The sequence below is a fragment of the Oryctolagus cuniculus genome, chromosome 3 (genome assembly GCF_051225735.1).
Source record: "Oryctolagus cuniculus isolate XC-2025 breed Fujian yellow rabbit chromosome 3, ASM5122573v1, whole genome shotgun sequence".
Lineage (NCBI taxonomy): Eukaryota > Metazoa > Chordata > Mammalia > Lagomorpha > Leporidae > Oryctolagus > Oryctolagus cuniculus.
The window spans coordinates 128,477,401-128,499,442 of record NC_142869.1 but is presented as its reverse complement, the minus strand read 5'-3'; the positions used below and the strand labels follow the sequence as shown (position 1 = coordinate 128,499,442).

The window sequence follows — 22,042 nt, the reverse complement described above, 5'->3', positions numbered from 1 at the left end:
TTAATCAGAACTACCAAAGCTTAATACATAACTAATCCTCTTAAGGAGCACAAGGAGATAACTTTCTTCAAAATAATATTTCAAATAAGAGCTCTTTGGAAATAAACAAGTTCCTCTTCAGTTCTTATCGATGTCTCATACTATCTGTTTTAAAAGCTTATAAATATTGGGGTGGCACTGTCGCATAGTAGGTTAAGCATCTGCCTGTGGCACTGGCATCCCATATGGGTGCCGGTTGGAGTCCCAGCTGCTCCACTTCCCATCCAGCTCCCTGCTGATGGCCTGGGAAAGCAGTAGAAGATGACCCAAGTGCTTGGGCCCCTGCAACCACATGGGAGACCCAGAAGAAGTTCCTGGCTCTTGGTTTTGGATTGGCCTAGCTCTAGCTGTTGCAGCCATTTGGAAAGTGAACCAGCAGATGGAAGACCTCTCTGTCTCTCCCTATTTCTCCCTATAACTATGCCTCTCAAGTAAATAAATAAATCTTTACCAAAACACAAAAAGCTTATAAATATTGATAGATGTTGTCTTTGTCTCTACACAAATCAAACTTCCTAATTGAGACCTTGGAACACCAGATCTTAAGAATTACATCAGAAAACTGAAGTTGGGTTATTCCTCAACTTCAAGATAAAAATAAATATGGCATCTTTAATAAACACAAAAAGTAAAATCCCTAAATAGAAAAGAATTGTTAAAAAAAAATAACCGGTATTTCAAACATACATCCTACAAAGTGAAAATAATTACCTATGGAAAAATGACAGCAGAAACCTCACACCTAGATTTAAAATCAAGTGTATTTTCCAAAGTCAGACTCAAAGAGAGATGTTTCAGCATTCAATGTGAAATGTAGATTTCTAGCCACGGTGTTTCCTCTGGTTGTATCCACATCAACATCCACAAAAACCTGTCAGCTAAGAGACCATGCATGCATATATTGCCAACAGAAAGCCGTCATCATGGAGAATTAACAAAAGCATCAAACACATTTACTTGCTTTGCACATATCAGTTAAAACCAAACCCTATCTATTCTCAAATAACTGCCCCCTGTTTGCAAAACTCCAGAGGGCCTTCTAGGACTTTCTTGAGCCAGACCTACCAGTCCTTCTACCCTCGACTCTCACTCCACCCTCATAAACTTCCTTTGCTGCAGTCAAATAAATTATCTGTGGTTCCACCTCGCTTGGCTCATTCTGCACATGCTTCTCTTACCCTAGAATTCCTTCCCCTCATCTCCTCACCCTGACTAATCCCACCAGGTACTTCACTAAAACAGCACCTCCTTGAAGGAAATCTGTGAGGATGGGGTAAATAATAGCCCAAGGCACTCCCTCCTCTGTGGTTTCACAGCACCCTGTCATAGTCCTTTTATTCAATTTCACAGTTCTACCTCTTCCCAGCAGATCACAAGCTCTTTAAAGTCATAAACAAAATCTGCTTCATTTACCTTCTAAGTCTCAGGCCTAATAAAGTGTCTGCTACATTACAGTAGACCTCCCAGTAAAAATTGCCGAGATAGATGAACATATGAGAAAGGCCAGCAAACAGGACTTAAAGAGAGAGTATTCTGATCTCACAGTAATACATTTTTACCCTTAGCAAGTAGATAAAGATGTAATAAAGAGTATGAACTTATGACTTTTTTGCATTATATCACAAAAGGTTTCTCACTTTTATATTAAATAGGCAGAGTTTGGATTAGATTTTAACATAGTAAAAGGTCTTTAAGCTGCTGAGAGAAATTCATATGATTCTGTACACACAAAGAAACTAAGTACTACAACACATAAATCAATATTACATTGATTCCCATCAATTCCTAGCTTTCTTTCTGTCAAAAAATAATTAAACATATTCTTTTATAGTACTTTTACCAGTTAGGTTACAGAAGATCAATATCAAAATATATCAACATTTCTTTTGAAAATTCATATAGATTAATGGTTATTCAATGCTAATTAGTGAATGGAAAATAAAAGGCAACATCGTTTCTAATTGTGAGGGGAAAATCCTGCCAATTTTCACAGTTCCAATGCTTTGAAAAATGACTGTAGAACACAAAAGCCTACAATGATGTAATTTCTTGCCTTCAATTTCAATGTAAATCCCATAATTTTTAGTTCTAACTGAAACTTCAACATACGGTTATATATATATATATATATATATATATAAAGCAAAAGCGAAATATTTTTTATCACAGGCAAAGCAACATCCTCAGTTCAAAAACAGATCTCCATTTCCTACATTACACACAATCAACAGGCTATAATCAAAATTATGATCAAGGAGGGAACAGTATTCCAAAGTCTTTGAGAATCCTTACCTAATCCTATTCGGTTTGGACTTGTTTCTCGGCTACATCCCTGACTCCTGGGAATCTTGCTTCGTTTTTCTGAAGATGATGTCACAGGTGGGCCTCTTGAGGAACTCCCAGCAAGTCCACCATAACCACTTCCCAACAATTTCCCTGGGGAACTTGACCGGCTGCCAGCTAAATATGAAGCCAAAAAAACAGATGGCAATCAGAGAATAAATCATAATATTTCAGAATTTTTTTCAGATGTAGGAACATAATAGAATATTGAGTATCACAAAAGACTTTCTGGACTTAAAAGAATTACTGATGGACAAAAATGAACACAGAATTCTGATTCAAAAGAGCAAGCTGAGAACCAAAAGTGACCTCTTGATTCCATGGCAAATCTCTATAAGAAACCATGAAGCTGTTTAGCATGTGTGTTAAACACTCTGAGTGTGACTTCTGTTGGAAGAGCAGAAATCTAAATGTAACAAATTTCTTATACATTAGCTGGAGAAAATGGACCTGAGAAAATTTCTTTAATGTAACAAAGGGAAGAAAAAAGGGAGAGGGATTAAAAAAACAAACAAACAAACAAAAAACTAGAAACTATGCAAATAAAATCAGAGTAGGAATAGACTCAAATATCAGTAAACATGATAAATGTGAATGGATTAGATTCACCTATTAAAAGACAAAGATTCTTGGGTTGATTTAAAAAATAAATGAAAGTAAAGTATATAACTGTCAAACAACATTGTAAAACAAAACAACATAATATAGCATTTTAAAAGGTCAAATAAGTATTCTTAATATTGATTAAAGAATAATTGTCCACCAACTTAATAGCTGCAAACTTTTATGCTCCCAACAACATAGCTTTGAAATATAAGGTATAAAAAAGACAAAAAGATAGGGAGAAATGAAAAAAGCAGTAAGTATTAATAGACCTTTAACTAATGAAAGACTAATATACCTCACAGCAATTGACAAAGCAAGCAGTCAAAATTGTGTATTTATGGGTGTATAGAAGTATGTACGTACGCATTTTTGTATGTATATACATATATACATATACATGTATATGGAGTCATGCAACACATAAAATCTTTAAAGTCAACGAAAGACTGCATATAGGACAATTGATCTGTAAGATTATATTGCCTAGTGATGTTGTGGCCGTATAATTTGTATATGTACACGCTATGGTATTCACACAAAGGAAATGGCCTAACAACATATTTTTTAGAATATATCCCCTTTTGTTAATTGTTGCATGACTGTATTTGCATACACACATACATATATGCACACACGTACTCTCACATATAAACACACAACAATTTCACCTTCCCACACACATATATTACTACGCCTCAAAGTAAATTCAAAACAAGCTTTAAAAGTAGAAATCACATGATCACTTTGCCTCAGAATTAAACAATAGATCTGAAAATTACAAACAAATAATGAGGCTAAGAATTTTTATGAATAGCTAAGTACCTAGATAACTACACAACTATTGTTTGTGAAACCAAGTCAGTAAACTGTTGAGTGTCAATACACTCAAATGGCAGTCATTTACTCAGATCATCTCCTAAGCAGAAAAGGCTATAAAATCCCAAAATATAAAGTGTACATTACCAGGAACCAGAATAAGATGATCAGAAGGGAAAAATATTTCAAACAACATTTACACTGAAATTACATAGCCTCTTAAATATAAATACCTTAAAAATATGTGTATTATATATATATATTGAGTATCATCATTCAAATGGATCACTTAGGCCACCACTAACAAAAATGAGTACTTTAACATGACTTAACTGTAATTTGAAGTGAAAATCATTGTAAAAATTAGTAATACACAGTACCATGAAGAATTTCTCACAATGTATTAATTTGGCCACAAAATTTGAGCCTATAGACTATTAATCTATGTAAAAGGGGAAAAGAAATCCATTTCAAACTCCAGAATCTGATCATACAGAAAAAAATACAGGAAGATTAACTAAGCTCATAGTAAAGAGAGAAGTTAATACTGTGTGCAAGGACCATGGGGTAAGGAGAATGCAAAACAAACAAAAGTCAAGAAGAGAAACGGCTTACCACCAGCAGGATTAGCAGATCTGGATCCTTGGTTATGAGAGCAGACCAGAGGACAGGCAAAAAGTGGATTAAAAGACAATAACACAATACAAAAGGTCAGCATGCAACACAAACGTCTTGGTTCACAAACACATTAGCAAGATAGCTATTTTCCCTGTGACTTGTTCCTTCTACTCTACTTTGTACGTATGTCTACTTTATATTATCATGATAGATTACCATTATCTCAGATCTGTTTGTGAAACATTTATGAAGCTGTATGTCAGGCACAGTGTTAGGCCTTGGGAGATGCTGACTAGAGTAAAACAAGCCCCTGCCCTTCCAGAACACCTTGTGCCCTCGGCTTTGAGCAACCTGGGAGAAGTGGTAGTAACTTACTCACTTGTGTATCACACCGATGTTAACAGTGCTTGCTTCACCGAAGTTCACTATAATCATCAATGATTTGAGAAAAATTGCTACTAACTAGTTTCATCTCAATGTCCCATGATGCCCCTTAATTCTCAAATACTTGAAATATGGGCCGGCGCCGCGGCTCACTAGGCTAATCCTCCGCCTTGCGGCGCCGGCACACCGGGTTCTAGTCCCGGTTGGGGCGCCGGATTCTGTCCCGGTTGCCCCTCTTCCAGGCCAGCTCTCTGCTGTGGCCAGGGAGTGCAGTGGAGGATGGCCCAGGTGCTTGGGCCCTGCACCCCATGGGAGACCAGGAAAAGCACCTGGCTCCTGGCTCCTGCCATCGGATCAGCGCGGTGCGCCGGCCGCAGCGCGCCGGCCGTAGCGCGCCGGCCGTGGCGGCCATTGGAGGGTGAACCAACGGCAAAGGAAGACCTTTCTCTCTGTCTCTCTCTCTCACTGTCCACTCTGCCTGTCAAAAAAAAAAAACAAAAAAAAAAAAACAAAAAAAAAAACCACAACTTGAAATATGCCCATTATTAGAAGTTCTAATACTAACAAAATCTACTTTAGTATTAAACCAGGACTATGAGTGCTACTACATCTACATTTGTAATACAAACAAATATGCTTATGTTTACCTCTTATCAAAATATTTTTTTAAATATTTAATTTATAGACATAAGCTTAAGGGGCAGGCTTGATGAATTTGCTAGTGTTTGGTGTATCTCCCCTCCTTGGAGTATAATTTGGTGAGTAAAGTAAAAGAATTTTGAAAGTGAAGCTCCAAGGTCAAAAACAGTATTTTATAAGGATGAGGAATTAAAATTGCATTATCTGCTTGAGTCCCTGCTACCCATGTGAGAGACCTAGATGGAGTTCCTGGCTCCTGACTTTGGCCTGGCTCAGCTGTTGCAGCCATTTGGGGAGTGAATCTATGGATGGATGATCTCTGTCCCTCTCTCTCTGTCACTCTTTCAAACAAATAAATGAATCTAAAAATAAAAAAATAAAAAACTCCATTATCATCCTCATCCCTACTAAAGAAGGAACTTAGATCTTTACCTCCCCCTAAGCAGGTTAACACATGAAGTTTAATACAACACTGACCCAGCTACAGCAGGAAACTGTGCAGAAGCCCATGCCTATCGATGGCAGATGCAAAGAAATGTGAAACACTGCTCCACCCTCAGCCTCCATAGGAGCGAGTAACTGCACAGCTGAAGGCTTAGACAGGTATTATTTGATGTGTTTCATCAAACTGACCTAGATCCTGAGACTTGAGCACCCTCTGTCAAGCACTCTGTAGTAGTAATGTAGTAGCCCATGTTTATGAGGTTATGAGTGGAGCATTTTATCCTTCTTTGTCTGCAGAGATCACTGCTGTTAAATAGAATATCCAGAGCCAGGGTGTTATTTCCGGGGCAGAAGCTTCTAGGCTGTACCTGCACCCTAGATCTAAGTGCAAATGCAGGTGAGTTCTACAGTAGATAGGGCAATCTTGGTTGTAATGGACTCGTCTACCCTCACTTACATTTCTCACCATGTAAACCTATCCCTAGCCTTTTTTCCTGAATGTTCTTAAGTGGACACGGACACCCAACATTACACCGAATTCAGGATGCAAACCCAGGTGAACAGGACAATGAAGCCCACACCTGCAGTGTATCATACTGCCCAGTACAACCTATATCCTAGGAGTTTCTACAATCTTGCCAAGGGCAGCAACATGCCTGACTCCCCACTCTGCAGAAAGAATGGAACTTTGGTTAACACTGGATGATAGTTAGCAAAGGGGCATGGAAAAAATCTAAACTGAGAAGGAGTTGAGAAGGCATTCTCAACAGTAGGAGGCATCCTAAGGTTTGTCTGCAGACTGAATGCACTTTCCCTACACAGGTCAGATCGCTCTAGGGCCACCAAGGAGGCAGATGCAAGACAGCTGAAGAGTGCTGTGATGAGGCACTTGTGCAGCTCCTGGGGACAAGACTCTCCCTCCTACACTCAGCTCATCCAGCTTTGCTCCATGGCATGCACAGAGAGGAAACAGGCCACTCAGTCACATGTAGCCGGCAGTGAGACATAAAGGTTGGATCCTGAGAGTGATCATAGACCAACTGACTTCACAGACACAGAGAAGCAATTCTGGAAGCGAGGGCAGCTAGGAAAGCAAGGGCCCACACTGGCAAGAAGAGAGGGGCAGGCTGCAAATGTTAAAACAGAGGGTTACAAGGGGAAAGCTTTCCATGGATTTACTTAGTTACCAATGGGGAAAACTCAGCATTAATAGGTTTCTGCCCAGATACTGCTCTAAAATTACATCAAAGGGACTCCTTAGCAACACAAAAATGGGTCACAGAACAGGTAAATTTCCATCTGAGAGACCTCAAAGCTGGGCAGAAACTACATTTTAATATTTAACATTTAGTGACAAAATTTAAACCACCTGGAAAGGAGTCACAAATGTGCCTGAAATGTTCCATTTTGTAAGCATACCCAACAAATAATAAGATTATTCACAGTATCTCAGAACCACACACACAAGTGATTTTACTCCTATAGTCAATGTAAATATTGTGAAACGTTTAATCGGAGAATGGTCTGCTGAATAAAAATTAACGTAACCAAGAGCATAAAATGCACTTCTTACGTTGAGACTGTGACACCACTTTAGCGCGACTGCGGCCCCGACTGTCAGAGGGTGTGGAAGCGACGTTGGTGGCACTCCCAGAGCTCTGCCGTCTCGTGCGGATACGACCTGGAGGACACAGTAAGAACAGGGTTTCCGTAACACTTCCAGTCAGTGCAACCTCCTGAGGAAGACAGCCCACCACGCAGGAAGCAGGACTTCTGTGTGCACCAGGGCTTCCCCACACCAGGCCCACCACGGACAGTATGCACATGTGTGTCCTGTGGAGGGGCAGGGCCCCGCAGGTGCTTCACTTTCAATTACTTAAGCATAGCATACTTTCATGGTGACAGCCACTTGAGGAGTTTTCCACTTTTTCCAGATTAACTTTTCTTTATTGTCTACAAATCAAATTAAAAAAAAAAAAAACAGAAAAGAAAGTATGTGCTGTTATTTTAAGAAAAAATACTATAGAAAAAAAAACAACAAAACACAAAAGCCTCACTTTTTAAACTTCGCAATGAACTAAAGACACAGCTCCCACGAGGACAAATGTATCTGATATGTAGTACTTTCTATTTTAAAGTATGTGGATAACAGGTTCTTGGGCTGTAGAAGATGTAGATATAATAAAATGCAGAGTACCCAGGAGAAATGGTAGCCTAAAGATAGTTCAGGGCTACATACAGTTAGGAAACAATTTGCCATGCCAGAAACAATCTGTTAGCCCCAATTATGAAATTCATGAAACACTAAGAATAAAAATGAACTGAAAATCATAAAATCATTGGATATTAGATAAATGCAATAGGGATTAAACCTATGTTTTAATACAGGGCTTCTGTGGCTACAAGTGAGCACAGCACGCCTCAAAATAGCAATCTCACAAGGAAGACACAATCTGAATTTCCACCAACACTGTTCAAAATCACTTTCTTTCTTTCTTTTCTTTTCTTTTTTTTTTTTTTTTTTTTTTTGACAGGCAGAGTGGACAGTGAGAGAGAGACAGAGAGAAAGGTCTTCCTTTGCCGTTGGTTCACCCTCCAATGGCCGCCGCAGCCGGCGCGCTGTAGCCGGCGCACCGCGCTGATCCAATGGCAGGAGCCAGGTACTTATCCTGGTCTCCCAAGTGAGTGCAGGGCCCAAGTACTTGGGCCATCCTCCACTGCACTCCCTGGCCACAGCAGAGAGCTGGCCTGGAAGAGGGGCAACAGGGACAGAATCCGGCGCCCCGACCAGGACTAGAACCTGGTGTGCCGGCGCCGCAAGGCGGAAGATTAGCCTAGTGAGCCGCGGCAACGACCCTCAAAATCACTTTCACCCAAGCATTTGACAAAACCTGCAGGGAAGTAATGCAGAAAACAAATCTTAGGCTAGCACTGTGGCTCAATAGGCTAATCCTCCGCCAGCGGCGCCGGCACACCAGGTTCTAGTCCCAGTCAGGGCACCAGATTCTGTCCCAGTTGCTCCTCTTCCAGTCCAGCTCTCTGCTGTGGCCTGGGAGTGCAGTGGAGGATGGCCCAAGTGCTTGGGTCCTTGCACCCGCATGGGAGACCAGGAGAAGCACCTGGCTCCTGGCTTCGGATCAGCATGGTGCGCCGGCCGCAGCGGCCATTGGGGGATGAACCAACAGAAAAGGAAGACCTTTCTCTCTCTCTCTCACTGTACACTCTGCCTGTCAAAAAAAAAAAAAAAAAAAAAAAAAAAACACCACAACAACAAATCCTAAAGTTTGAAAAAGGTTTAAGAGCGAGCTAGGGAGCAATAAAAGAAGGTATGACATTTAAAAACCAAGTAAATGGAATCAAAAAATTTTAATAGCAGTCTAAAGAAAGACTTACATTTGAGAATCTATACTAAAATTAAAAGCCACTAACAACTACAGATGTCAACCCAGAACCCTCACAGCAACATATGAAGCAAGTGCCACCCTTTCACAGAAGAGGAAGCAGAGAAACTGGGACATTAACTAATGTGTCCAGGGTATACCATTAGTGTAGACACCTGTTCCTGGCTGGCTGGCCTATGAGTGGAGACCTTTGGTTCTCCTGAAGAAGTTAAGAGGCAATCAAAGCAGTCAGTCAGGCAAAGTCAAAATCAAAAACACCTGAATTTGGGGCTGGCATTGTGGCTCAGGGGGTTAAGCAGCCACCTGCAATGCCGGCATCCCATTCGAGCATCAGTTTGAGTCCTGGCTTCTGACACAAATCCCTGCTAATGTGACTGGGAAGGCAGTGGCAGACAGTCCAAATACTTGAGCCTCTGCTACTTAGGCAGGAGATCCGGATGGAGATCCAGTCTCCTGGCTTTGGACTGGCCCAGCCCAGCCATTGTGGCCATTTGGGGAGTGAAGCAGCAGGTAGAAAGATATGTCTCTCTCTATAATTCTTTCAAATAAATAGAACAATTTTATTAAAAAGTTTGAATTTCTTATTTTAAATTTACTACTAAAAAAATCTCTTTGCTAACCCCCTTGTATCCTCTACCTTCCCCCAACATTTAATACAATTCTCAATCCACTGTTCATCATTCCCTATTTTTTCAAATAAATATGTATATATGAACACTATATAGCCAAAAAAATCTATGGCATCGTTGTGAAGACATGGGATTGATTTTTCTATACAGTTACAGGAGAGACCCATTTTGTTTTTCCCATGACTAATTGATACTCCAATGCACTTGCAAAGTAGCCCTTTCTTATTGATGACATTTACCAAGTACTTCCGCATGCACAGTTGCAAGTCTCTGACGCCCAGTGGGTCCATATCTGTGCAATGCCACAGTGTTGTCACCAGCATTTTAACAAGATCCTGCTAACTGGTAGGGAAATCATAAATCTACTTTTCCCTAAGCCCTCTGCTCTCCTCCACAGACATGTACAGATACAGTGAAAGATGTGCTGGAATGCTGAACAGCATTATGTGAAATATAAGGTTACTGAGGGGAAAAGGTTTCTAACACTTATCTTCCCATTTATTAATATTTTTCCTATTTATTTGGCTTTCTCCAATGTCATTTCATAAAGTTTGATCATTTTTTTTCTAAAGATCACAGAAAAATTTTATAAACTTAAAGTGCTTTATTATACTCATTTATGTTATTAAATTATACTTTCTAACAGTGTTGACATACTAAAACATGATTGGTCTTTACATTTTGATAATTTAAAAGACCTATTTATCCTTTTATTATACACATGTTGTTAAATTATACTTTATAACAGTTGTTGACATACCAGAACATGATTAGTCTTTATATTTTCATATTTTAAAAGACCTATTTATTCATTTATTTTCTAAAGACAGACAGAGAGAGGAAAGGACAGAGATCATCCCAAATGGCCACAATGCCAATCTGTGCCAGGTCGAAGCCACAAGTTAGGAACTCCATCCTGGTCTTCCACGTGTGTGGCAGAGGCCCAAGCACTTGGGCCATCTTCTGTTCCCTTCCAGGCACATTAGCAGGAAGCTGGACTAAAAGCAGAGCAGCTGGGCTGTGAACCAGCGCTCATACAGGATGCCAGTGTCCCAAGCGCAGCACAGCCCCGGCCCCTATATTTTGATCTTAACTCTAGGGATTTTGCTAACTTTTATTAAGTCTATTAATTTTCATGTAATTATTTGGAGTTCTCTAAATAGAATATCATCTATAAATAATACATAAATTTCTTTCAAACTATTTACTTTCATTTCTCTGTTTTTATTTATTACAATGAGGGCAGGTATTGTAGATTTAAACAAGATTGAAAAAAGTTCTGCAGCAGGAGTTTAGCCTGGCAAGTTAAGACATTCAAATCCCACATCAGAGTGCCTGAGAACAATGCCCACCTGTGACTCCTGACTCCAGCTTCCTGCTGGTGTGTACCCTGTGAGGCAGCAGTGATGGCCCAAGTAGCTGGGAGATGGAGCTCGATCCCAGCTCTCAGCTGCAGCCCTGGTACAGCCCCCAGTGTTGTGGCTTTCAGAGGAGTGAAAACAGTAGGTGGGAGTTATCAATTTTTCTTTCTCTCTGCCTCCCAAATAAATTAAATTAAATTCTGGAATTTCACAATAGGTTTGAGCTTTCAACAAGTTAAGAAAACATATTTCTATTCATAGTTGCTAAGAATTTTTGTCATAAACGTTTGTGGAATTTTCGATGCTTTGTGCTTTTGAGATAAAAGAGTTTCCCTCTGAATCTGAACTACATCAGCGAATTTTTAAAATAGAAAGCCAGGACTGCATCTAAGTGGTTAAGACATCCATGACTACGTATCTGCACACACAGCATCTATACTCTATTCTACTAAGGTTATGCCAGCCACACAAACTAGCAAATACTTCCTCTTTTCCTAGTCTTTGAGTTTAGATAACATTGAAATTAGCCACTGTTTAAAATAACTCATATGAGTAACTAAGTGGTACAGGGATTTTTTTTGTTGTTGTTATCTTCTCTATTTTAATTGATTTCTTTTTAAAAGGGTCGAAGAAGTAATGCAATCTTAACTACAGACTCAAATAATCAAGGGAGAAGTCTTAAACTTCTCAAGTTGATTGCTTCTTAAAGAAGCAGTTTGGGGTTTTCCTGAAATTTGTTCCAAGTTGTTTTTATTTTGTTTTGCAAAAATGTATTTATTTTACTTGAAAAGCAGAGTTTCAGAGAGAGAGACAGAGGTAAAGACAGGGAGGTTTTCTTCCATTCACTCCCCAAAAGGCTGTCGCTGGGCCAAGCTAAAGCCAGGAGCCCAGAATGCCATCTGAGTTTCCCACATGGGTGCAGGGCCCCATGGTCATTTTCTGCTGCTTTCCCAGGTGCATTAGCAGGTAGCTGGACCAGAAGTGGTGCAGCCAGGATTTGAAACAGAGTCCACAAGTGATGCTGGTATTGCAGGTTGCATCTTAACCCGCTGTACCACAACGTTGGTTCCCAAGTTGTTTCTAAACTGTTAACATAAAGTTCTTATGGTTTTTTCAGCCTACCTTTTAAAGCTCTACTGATCCACACAGTTAAGTCTATTTTGTCATGGTAAATAGCTTATATGTACCTTTTCTCTAAGTCAACCAACCTCTCAGAAAAAATGACAAATTAGAAAAAAGTATTTGCAATTCACATCACAAAGGGCCCATTTCCTTAGCATACAAATAGCTCCTAGGAATCATAAAATCCAACCAACCCAGTGTTGTGATAGCAAATGTTTATCATCAGCTGGGAGGGTTGAGTATCTACTGATTTGTGGTGTTTTCCCATTTCCATTCCTACCACAGTCCACTTCAAGCTATCTGATATGGCATTAGCCAGTTTACAAAACTTCTGAAAACTTAACAATTGGTCCTAGAGAACTGCACAAGCCAGTTCTCACATTGCATTGCCACAGAAGAATGGGTAAAGATCAGGGATAATCCGAAAACAAATGGCTCTAAATGTATGAAATAGTGTTCAGCTTGACTCAGAGGAAGAATTAAGTTCATATTAAGAATGCCAAAATATTGGGGCTGGCCCCTTGGCGCAGAAGGTTAATCCTCTGTGGGGAGCAACTCGGACTAGACTAAGTTACTGGAATTAAGACTTATTCTATGCATCTGCTCTCCCACAATATGGCGCTGGGAGAGGAGAAAGCAGCTTCTACGCAGCTGCCTCTTGCCAACTTGAGTGATGACCTCCAGGAGCTGATCCTGCTCCTGATTGGAGGAGAGCAGCGTACTCGGCGTGTTGGCAGCCGAGTTGGGATTGGCGGAGGAGGACTATAAAGGAGGAGAGAGACGGCATGCACCAGGAACATCTAAGGGGAACATCTAGCTGAAGGAACACCTGTGCAGCCCCCGAGAGAGCCGGCCGGCGGTGTGCCGCTCCCCCGCGGAAGTGGGGAATGTGGCAGGGGGAACCGCCCTTCCACGGAGGTGGAAGGGACAGTAGCCAACCCGGGAAGAACCAGCAGCAAACCCGGGGAGGGCCGAGCAGACAAAAGAACAGCGCAGGGTCCTGTGTCGTTCCTCCACGAAGAGGGGGAGCGACAATCCTCCGCCTGCAGCACCAGCATCCCATCTGTGCGCCGGTTCTAGTCCTGACTGCTCCTCTTCCAATCCATCTCTCTACTGTGGCCTGGGAAAGCAGTGGAGGATTGCCCGGGTGCTTGAAGCTCCTGGCTTCAGATCAGTGCAGCTCCGGCTGTTGCAGCCATTTGGGGGGTGAACTAGCAGAGGGAAGATCTTTCTCTCTGTCTCCCTCTCACTGTCTATAACTCTAGCTCTTAAATAAATAAAATATATTTTTTAAATGCCAAAATATAAGAATTTGGTAACATTGTGGTATGTACAGGACTGAGTGCTTTCAATCAGAGAGAAATCAGAATAGTCCCTAGGGAGAGCTATTTGGCAGCTCTATCACACAAACATACATATATGCCTTTGACTCTACAATTCCTCTTAGGAGAATTTATTTAATCAGTGAACCAGTGGATGGGAGATTTCTGTGTGTGTGTTTCTCTATGCCTTTCAAATAAAATCAGTTTAAAAAAAAAAAAAAAAGGTGGGGAGGAAGTAGCGTGTGGTGCAGACTAAGCCACTGCCTATGATACCAGCATCCCATATGAGTTATCAGTTCAAGTTCCACTGGTCCACTTGTGATCCAGTTCCCTGCTAATGTGCCTGGGAAGGCAGTGTCAGATGATTCATGAGCTTGAGCTCCTGCAGCCATGCGGGAGACCCAAATGGAGCTCCAGGCTCCTGGTTTCAGCCTTGCAGCCAACTGGGGAATGAACCAGCAGATGGAAGTTCTTTCTCTCTGCCTTCCAAATAAACACATAAATAATCTTTAAATTTATTACATTTTCAAGTTCCATTTGTTCTTTTCCAAAAGCTGCTTGGTCATTCCTAATAGTCTCTTATTCTTTTTCCAAAATTTCTATTTATTTAAATATTAAGTCAACCAAATGATCATTTTTCTTAGAAATTTATGGGGAATTCTTTCAGATCTAGATAGAAATGGAATTCTTCTAAAAAGGATCTATATTTGCTTGACTAGTGCCCTGTGGACACAGGTAATCCACAGTCAACTTGGAATGATTTATCTATTTAGGTTTTTCAGACCAAAAAGGCAATGTAAATTCCAACCAGAATCATGTTTGAAGATCCACATTATAGTTGCAAATTCTCAAGGGAAACCACTTTCCTCCTCCCACCAGTACTAAAGCTAAGATGGGCAAATTTTCCTGTTGCCTCTTCAGTTAGTAAAGCTGATTTTCTTGTTTGCCAATGACAATGTACTTACATCCTATGCAGTCAAGACAGTAAATACTCAAGGGCTCAAAGTTTCAGCCAAGCACCTCAAGGCAAGGCCACCTCTGGTCCTCACTCACCAGGGCTCACAGTTTTGTTCAGATATGGACTGTGTGGATTCACTGCTTTGACTCCAGATCAAAGGTATGTTAAAATCAATTGGAAAGACCATTCTGGCTACTAATTTCCATATATTGCTAAAACTATTCTTATTTCTTTTAAACACTTAAAATGCAGATTTTTTTTAATGTTCTGTAGCAATCCTTAAGTCCTTCAGGGTTCATTCTTTAAGGAAAAAAAAAAAAGATTTATTTATTTCCTTGGAAGGCAGTGTGATGGAGATAGGGAGAGATATCCTCTATCCACTGGTTCACTCCCTAAATGGCCACAACAGCCAGGGCTAGGTCAGGACAAAGCCAAGAGCCAGGAACTCCAGTTGGGTCTCCCACGTGGGCAACAGGGCCCAAACATTTGGGTCTCTTCCATTGCCTTCCCAGACATAGTAGCAGGGAGCTGGTCAGAAGAAAAGCAGCACCACAATGCCAGCCCCACGGGGTCCATTCTTTTTCTTTACTGCTTCTCACTCATGATGGACATAATTCCCACAAAATTCTGGGAACAGGGATCATTTTAACATCTCAATATTTAAAGAAAGGAAAAGAAATTTTGGAAGAGGAACAACAGACTATTAAGAATGACTAAGCACATTTCGAAAAAGAACAAATGGAAATGAAAATGTTAATTCATTTCACATTAAAATATTAACTAGATTATGAGCTTGTACTTGGCTGACTTTAATCTGTGGGAATCTTGCAGAAGTTAAATGTCTGCTCTTGTCAAGCACCTCTGGGGGCAACAAGCACATATCACTTTAATTCATCAGCTTGGGGGTTTCCCAGACACCACAGGTAATGAAAACTGAAGCCACAAGTTAGGTGTACTCACCCAGAGAACTAGTCACAAATATTAGGAATCTTTTACCCTCTGTCCAAGTCAAAGTGAAGACATACATGATGTCAATACAATGATAAAAGTTATTTTTTTCCCCACCTGTCCACCTTTCTGCGGATCCACAGCCCTTCGATAATGCTGGCTTATGCCAACTTTCAACTTGCCCCTGGGTGAGCTCAACATCTTGCTTTCTGGCTGCCCTAAAAATAAGTTCAAGATGGTCACTCCAGTTTTCAATGTTCTTGTTGGTTTTAAATGTTTGTTACTTTTTTGGGCATGAAGCTATGCAATTTTAAAGGACCTCCGTTGTGCTACACTTGGATAAATATTCTATTCACCTTACAGGGAGAGGCAGTTTTTGTTTTGTTTCTACTCTATTGAGAAGGCAGTATTACTGTAAGTGCCTGTATGTATTTTACAGAGATGATATAAAATGCTCTGTGGTCTTTAGGAAAAAGAAAGCTATTCAATAAATGCACAAATAGTAAGAATATATTTCAGTTCAATATTATGATTTATTAAGTGACAGAGAAAATAGATGTAAAAGAAGAAAAAAAAAGCCAGCATAAGGAAAAGACATAAAGAAAAGAAATAGATAATTATACAACAGGACAAAAAAAAAGTGATGAGAGGAGGGACAAGAGATGCATCAACAAACAAATGAACCTCACCAGGGAACAGCACACCCAAGGAAAACAAGCAAACAGAAAAAGAACAAAGCCTCCAACTTCATGGCATAAAGGAAAAACATCCGCATCCCATGGCATCTTAACTTCCTTTGCCAAAGTTCCTTTCTCAGTCACACTGTCCTTCTTCCAGAAAGACCATCAAGAGGGGAGATAAAGGCTATGCACAGGTTTAATTTGCAGGCAAGGTTTCCCTACCTTGGAAGGTAGAATAAGGCAAATGAAAAAGCACTGGATGGACTCATGTCACTAGAGTTTTTGTCTTCCACATGTTCAATATCTTTTAAACAACTGTCCAATTTGCAGATTATAAAAATTAAAAAGCAACCTGTACTGGTAAATGGCATCTCTGATAGAACCAAAATTTGAGAATTTGATCACTGGTAAATTTTGCTGCCTGTAACAACTCCCCACTCAAACAATTAATTTCCTTTTTTTTTTTTTTTTGACAGGTAGAGTTAGACAGTGAGAGAGAGAAAGACAGAGAGAAAGGTCTTCCTTCCATTGGTTCATCCCCCAAATGGCTGCTATGGCCAGCATGCTGCGCTGATCCGAAGCCAGGAGCCAGGTGCTTCCTCCTCCTCTCCCATGCAGGTGCAGGGCCCAAGCACCTGGGCCATCCTCCACTGTACTCCCGGGCCACAGCAGAGAGCTGGACTGGAAGAGGAGAAACCGGGACAGAACCGGCACCCCAACCAGGACTAGAACCTGGAGTGCCGGTGCCGCAGGTGGAGGATTAGCCTAGTGAGCAGCGGTGCCGGCCAATTTCCTTTGTCTTAAAAGATATAAAAGAAGTCCAACAATCCTTTACTTCTTTCTACGGACAACATGTACATTTTTTTCTTTCCATGGTGTGAGTAAAACAGCCAGTTACTCAAAATTCAGGTCTTACATAAATAGATAGCATTAATGTTTTATATCTCAGTAAAATTTAATGAAAATCTAAGTTCTTTTTCCTGAAGAGCAGACTAGAGTTTTAACCTCATAATCAAAGTCACCAAAAGTTTACTTGGCATGGCCTTTGATTACAACTTCGTATGACAGGAAGCTGTACACCCAAAGGCCATTCGATAATAATATAAAAAAAAAAAAAAAAAAAAAAGAAAGAAAGAAAGAAAGAGGGGTCAGCACTGTGACACAGTGAGTAAAGCCACTGCCTGCAGTGCCAGCTTCCCATATGGGCACTGGTTCTAGACCCAGCTGCTCCACTTCCAATCCAGCTCTCTGCTCTGGCCTGGGAAAGCATTAGAGGATAGTCTAAGTCCTTGGACACCTGCACCGCCTGTGTGGGAGATCCGGAAGAAGTTCTTGGCTCCTGGCTTTGGATTGGCCCAGTTCTGGCTATTGTGGCCTTTGGGGGAGTGAACTAGCAGATGGCAGCTCACTCTATCTCTCTCTCTCTCTGTAACTCTATTTATTCAAATAAATGAATAAATCTTAGAAAAAAAAAAAAAAGAGGAGTTGGCATTGGTGGCACAGCATCCCTTATAAGCACTGGTTTGAGTCCTGGCTGCTCTAATTTCAATCCAGTTCCCTGCTGTTGCACCTGGGAAAGCAGTGAACCAGTGGATAGACCAGCTTTGCTCGCTCACACTCGCGCGCGCTCTCTCTCTCTCTTCCTGCCTCCTTCCCTCCCTCCCTCCCCCATCTTCCCCCCATAACTCTCCCTTTTATATAAATAAATCTTTTTTTTTAAAAAGTTTGAGTATATTCATTTAGCACATACTTTATATAATTAAACTTTCTCATGAGCAAGATAGTAGACTATGTCAGTATTTCCTTCATCTAAATCTCAAAAATCACTGAACATAACATACTGAAAAACAACCTGGAAATAAATTTTTGTCCCAAAGTTGAAGTTTTGGTTATTTCATAAGCTATTTTCTAACCAGTCACTAATGTTAGAAGAGTTCCTTCATATGTACAAGGAATTCCTAACGCATTATACATACTTTTCTCAGTTACTACATTGATGCCAGAATTTTTAATTTAGAGCATCTATTGATTCAAAATCATATCATTTGCCTAATAATGATAAAAGTACTTACTTCTCCTTGTTTCAGGACAGCAATTTAACAGACTCACTGATAAATTTTCAAAAGGCCCATGATAATCCAAAAATGCAAATGGGAAACAGGCACTAAATAATATACCCCGTGGTCTTTTTCTAATAACTATTGGCAGCTTTTCCAACATCACTGGTCCTCTGAGTTTCACTGCTGGAGCCAACAGAACAGTGACAGCCTGAAAGTGTCACGTCGACAGGTCTCCAGGGATGTTTCTCCTATTGCTCCATCATCATGTGGGCCACAGGGGCCAGTGGTACTGTGGCCTGCACCATCCTGGCACAGATATGACACTCATGGTATTTCTCCAACATGGCTTCCCCATCATCTGATCTGGCTCTCAGTAATGTTAGGGACCTACAGATCATCCCACCATTTCTCCTGCCAGAGAACCAGCGAGACTTAGACGGCTGCATGATTCAGAGTGCAATTCTGACCTTATTTATGACTGTGGAACTGATATCAACAACAACAAAAGTGAGAAAATTTCCTACAGCTAAAAGAACAGGCTGATTTCAATTTTACTATATAGGCATATAAAATCAGGGCATTCTCGAAAAAAAATTAATTTCTCATATGATGTGTTTGCTTTCCATTCCATCTGTGTTATTCCATGCCAGTCGCCCAATCCTCTTCCCTTCCTCTAGGCTGAGGAAACACAATTTTTACTCATACGAGCCAAAGAGCACAAAAAACCAGCAGCCAATTTTGCAATCACATCAGCCTCAGCCTTCTGCTTTCACAAATGAGGACCGAGGATCTTTGTCCACCTTTGCATTTTGGCAAGTAATGAGCATCTTCAGGGAAAAGATGCATGGCTGTTTGTTTTTAGTGAGTGTTGAGGCAAAGCTAATAAGGAGATAAGTTTGAAAAACACTGATTCGGGGACTACGCGTTTAAATTAATGAGTTTAAATTCTCATTCCTATTTTTTTTTCCCTTTATGGGTCTTGGGAAGTAGCATATGGAGAAAAATAATCAAACTATGCATATCAAACTAAAACCCAGTCTCCTGTACTAAGGCTAGCCCCATACGATGGCTAACTGTTAAGTCATTGTGCTGAGGTCTGGAGGGTCTATGCCACTATGTGAAGCGGCGGAGTTCCTCTAAATTTCACTTCTTCGAAGCAGCATCACGTTTTCTATGAAGAGACTTGGCAAAGTGATGAGCTTGTGTAGCATGTGCTAATCAAAAATCTACACAGACAGAAATGACTATGACCAGAATGCAAAAAGCAATGCAAAGTCAGAAAGGGCTTCTTGAGACTGTCATAAAAAGACAATACAGTGGATTTGGATATCCAAATTCTTTCTTTCACCATGCTATATCCTTGGGGTACAGTACAAACACGGCACCTGGAAGGCATTTAACACACAGTTGATGAGTAAGTGTAAATGAATGAATGGGGCTCATGTCAACAATACAAATAAAAATGGTATTGTATAAATCAGTTGTACCTTTAGGGAAGAGTAAAATATCTGTAAAAATTTCTTTAAATTACTTGGTAGAAAATTTTACCAGTCTTTGATCTGAACAGTTGACATTGAAATTCATTTTGAAAACAGGAAAAGCAAATCTTGAGGCCCACACAAGCACAACAGTAAAGAGGGAAACCAAAGCTACAGTGGTGCTGCAGGAGCAGAAACACCAAGTCAGGCGGCCACAGGGACAGTAGCTCACAAGGTGACATCAATGCTCCTCCCAGAGTGTGGGCTCAGCACTGAAAACCACGCACAGCATACGTCAAGGCCAAAACTCACAAGAACAGAGACTGGACAAGAAAGGCAGAGGAGAGCTGAGGCAGAGGCCAGCAAACCTCCAGTGGAGACAGAATGAAGAAGAGAGGAGGGGAAACAGCATGCAACACTGCATGCAGGGACCTCGGGAGGACAAGTGGGCACTGGGCAACACTCGGTGAGAACAGAAGAGCAGAGAAAGTGAGACACACCTCAGTCAAGAAACAAACCGCTTACCCTCCGCTTTAGTGGCAGTACCATCTTTAAGCAAATTAAAAAACAAGGGAAGGGATAACAGGGAACAGTTAGTAACATTCAAAAAATTAAAAAAGCAGAATGTTATTAGCTACTAAAAAAAGCAAAGCAAGAGTGTGAAGTAAGTGCGTCTCATACCGAAATTAGCTCAGCATAAGACGAGTAGAAATGGTTTTGCTTCTGGAAAACGAAGCATGATGGTCAACCCAGGGCAGTGCTGCGGCTCAGAGAGAGATGGCTGCCTTTTGTTTCAGCCAACCCTCATGTTCTTAAGAGTTGGGTTTTTTTGTTTTTTTTTTTTGGTTTGTTTGTTTGTTTGTTTTTCAGAAGAAAGTACCAGCAGAAGGGATAGTGGGGGGTGGAGACTAAAACTTAAAATACTAAAGAGTCACCCAGAGGGCAGAGGCGAGTAGGAAGCTCAGAGAAGCTAGCTGCAGCAAGGCCTATCCCACTACAGGTCCAGCAGCAGAAGCTGTTGAGCAGATACCTGCGTCCAGGCCTATGTACTCCATGTCTTCCCTCATGTGTCTGGATTCTAGAAGTTTGGAAAAGGATCATCAGCTTTAGTGCTACTCTCTTATACAGGTGTCATGTGAAGAATCATAACAAATATTTCAGTGTGGGTGGAGGGGGAGGAGGGGGAAGGGCATTGGTTTTGTTTTAAGATACATCAAGGAAAGCAGAGGAAGGGTTCTCAGGAAATGGTTACGAGACCCTGAACACTTTTCTTTTGTTCTTTGAAGAGGCAGCATTGGGCTGAAAAGTTGTCAGGACTTCTGAAGGGTCCTTTCTTTATCATCAGATCAAAGGGCCTGGGGGCTTTACTAGCACCATGGGAAGTCTGCAGGGTCCACATCCAAACATTCCCAAACATGCACAGGGGACAGTCAAGACTACTGAGGATTCTGAAGGCTGGTTGTCCAGCGGAGTGCACTGCATGAAACAAACACTAACTACAAATAGTAAAGTGGAATCAAACGTGTGGAAACATAGGTGAGTTGCTAAAAACTGAACTAAAGTTAACAAACCTATTCACCCTAGGAGGAAGTAACTACCTCTCCCTTACTCAATGATGACTTGTCAGTATAACATCAAGCACTCCTACAAGACAGGCAATAGTTAGAATAGTAAATAAAGTGAGCTACTGGGTTACTTTGTAATCAAAATATATGTCTAAGAGGTATTTCCACAGAGAAAACAAAAAGACTGATTGAATAAATATTTCAGAACATTTATCTTTCCAATTAATAACGTGCCTACCACACTCATGCTTTCTTTCGTCTTCATTCATCCTCATTACATTTCTGAGTAGGGGGCTGACACTGCAGGTGATTTATGAATAGGGAAGTCAGACTCAAAGATTCTAGAGCCTACTCAAGGTCACAGAGCTGGTAAACAGCAGATCGTGCACCTGTTTTCCGGGTGCTGTTCCCACTCCACTGCCAGTGTCCAAAATGCTTTCAAAGCTTTAGTTTTAAAACTGACTTAGGAATCTGTAAACCACGTAAGTAACATCATCTCAACACTGCACAACGTTTAAATTTTATGCATTTCCTTAAAATCCAGCAGACAGCCAATCCAGCCAAACCCCCAGATTTTGGCTTTGAATGACTTGGCTCTCAGAAAAATAAAATGAAAGAAATGATAAGTC

At 40.8% G+C, this 22,042-nt stretch overlaps 1 protein-coding gene across 50 annotated transcripts in view; it reads right to left on the bottom strand.

Moving 5' to 3' along the window:
• Positions 1–22,042, bottom strand: part of CLASP1 (cytoplasmic linker associated protein 1) — a 293,720-nt gene that overhangs the window by 77,670 nt on the left and 194,008 nt on the right. For 14 of the 50 annotated variants that reach the window (XM_051838612.3, XM_089329364.1, XM_070071075.2 and 11 more), the window contains 3 exons: positions 20,879–20,926; positions 7,463–7,570; positions 2,332–2,499 (listed from right to left, as the gene is read on the bottom strand). In XM_051838612.3, the coding sequence (XP_051694572.1) occupies positions 2,332–2,499; positions 7,463–7,570; positions 20,879–20,926 (324 nt within the window). Of the gene's footprint in view, positions 1–2,331; positions 2,500–4,419; positions 4,447–7,462; positions 7,571–20,373; positions 20,398–20,878; positions 20,927–22,042 lie in introns of all 50 variants that reach the window. The other 36 variants (XM_051838614.3, XM_051838617.3, XM_051838623.3 and 33 more) reach the window with 6 other exon arrangements.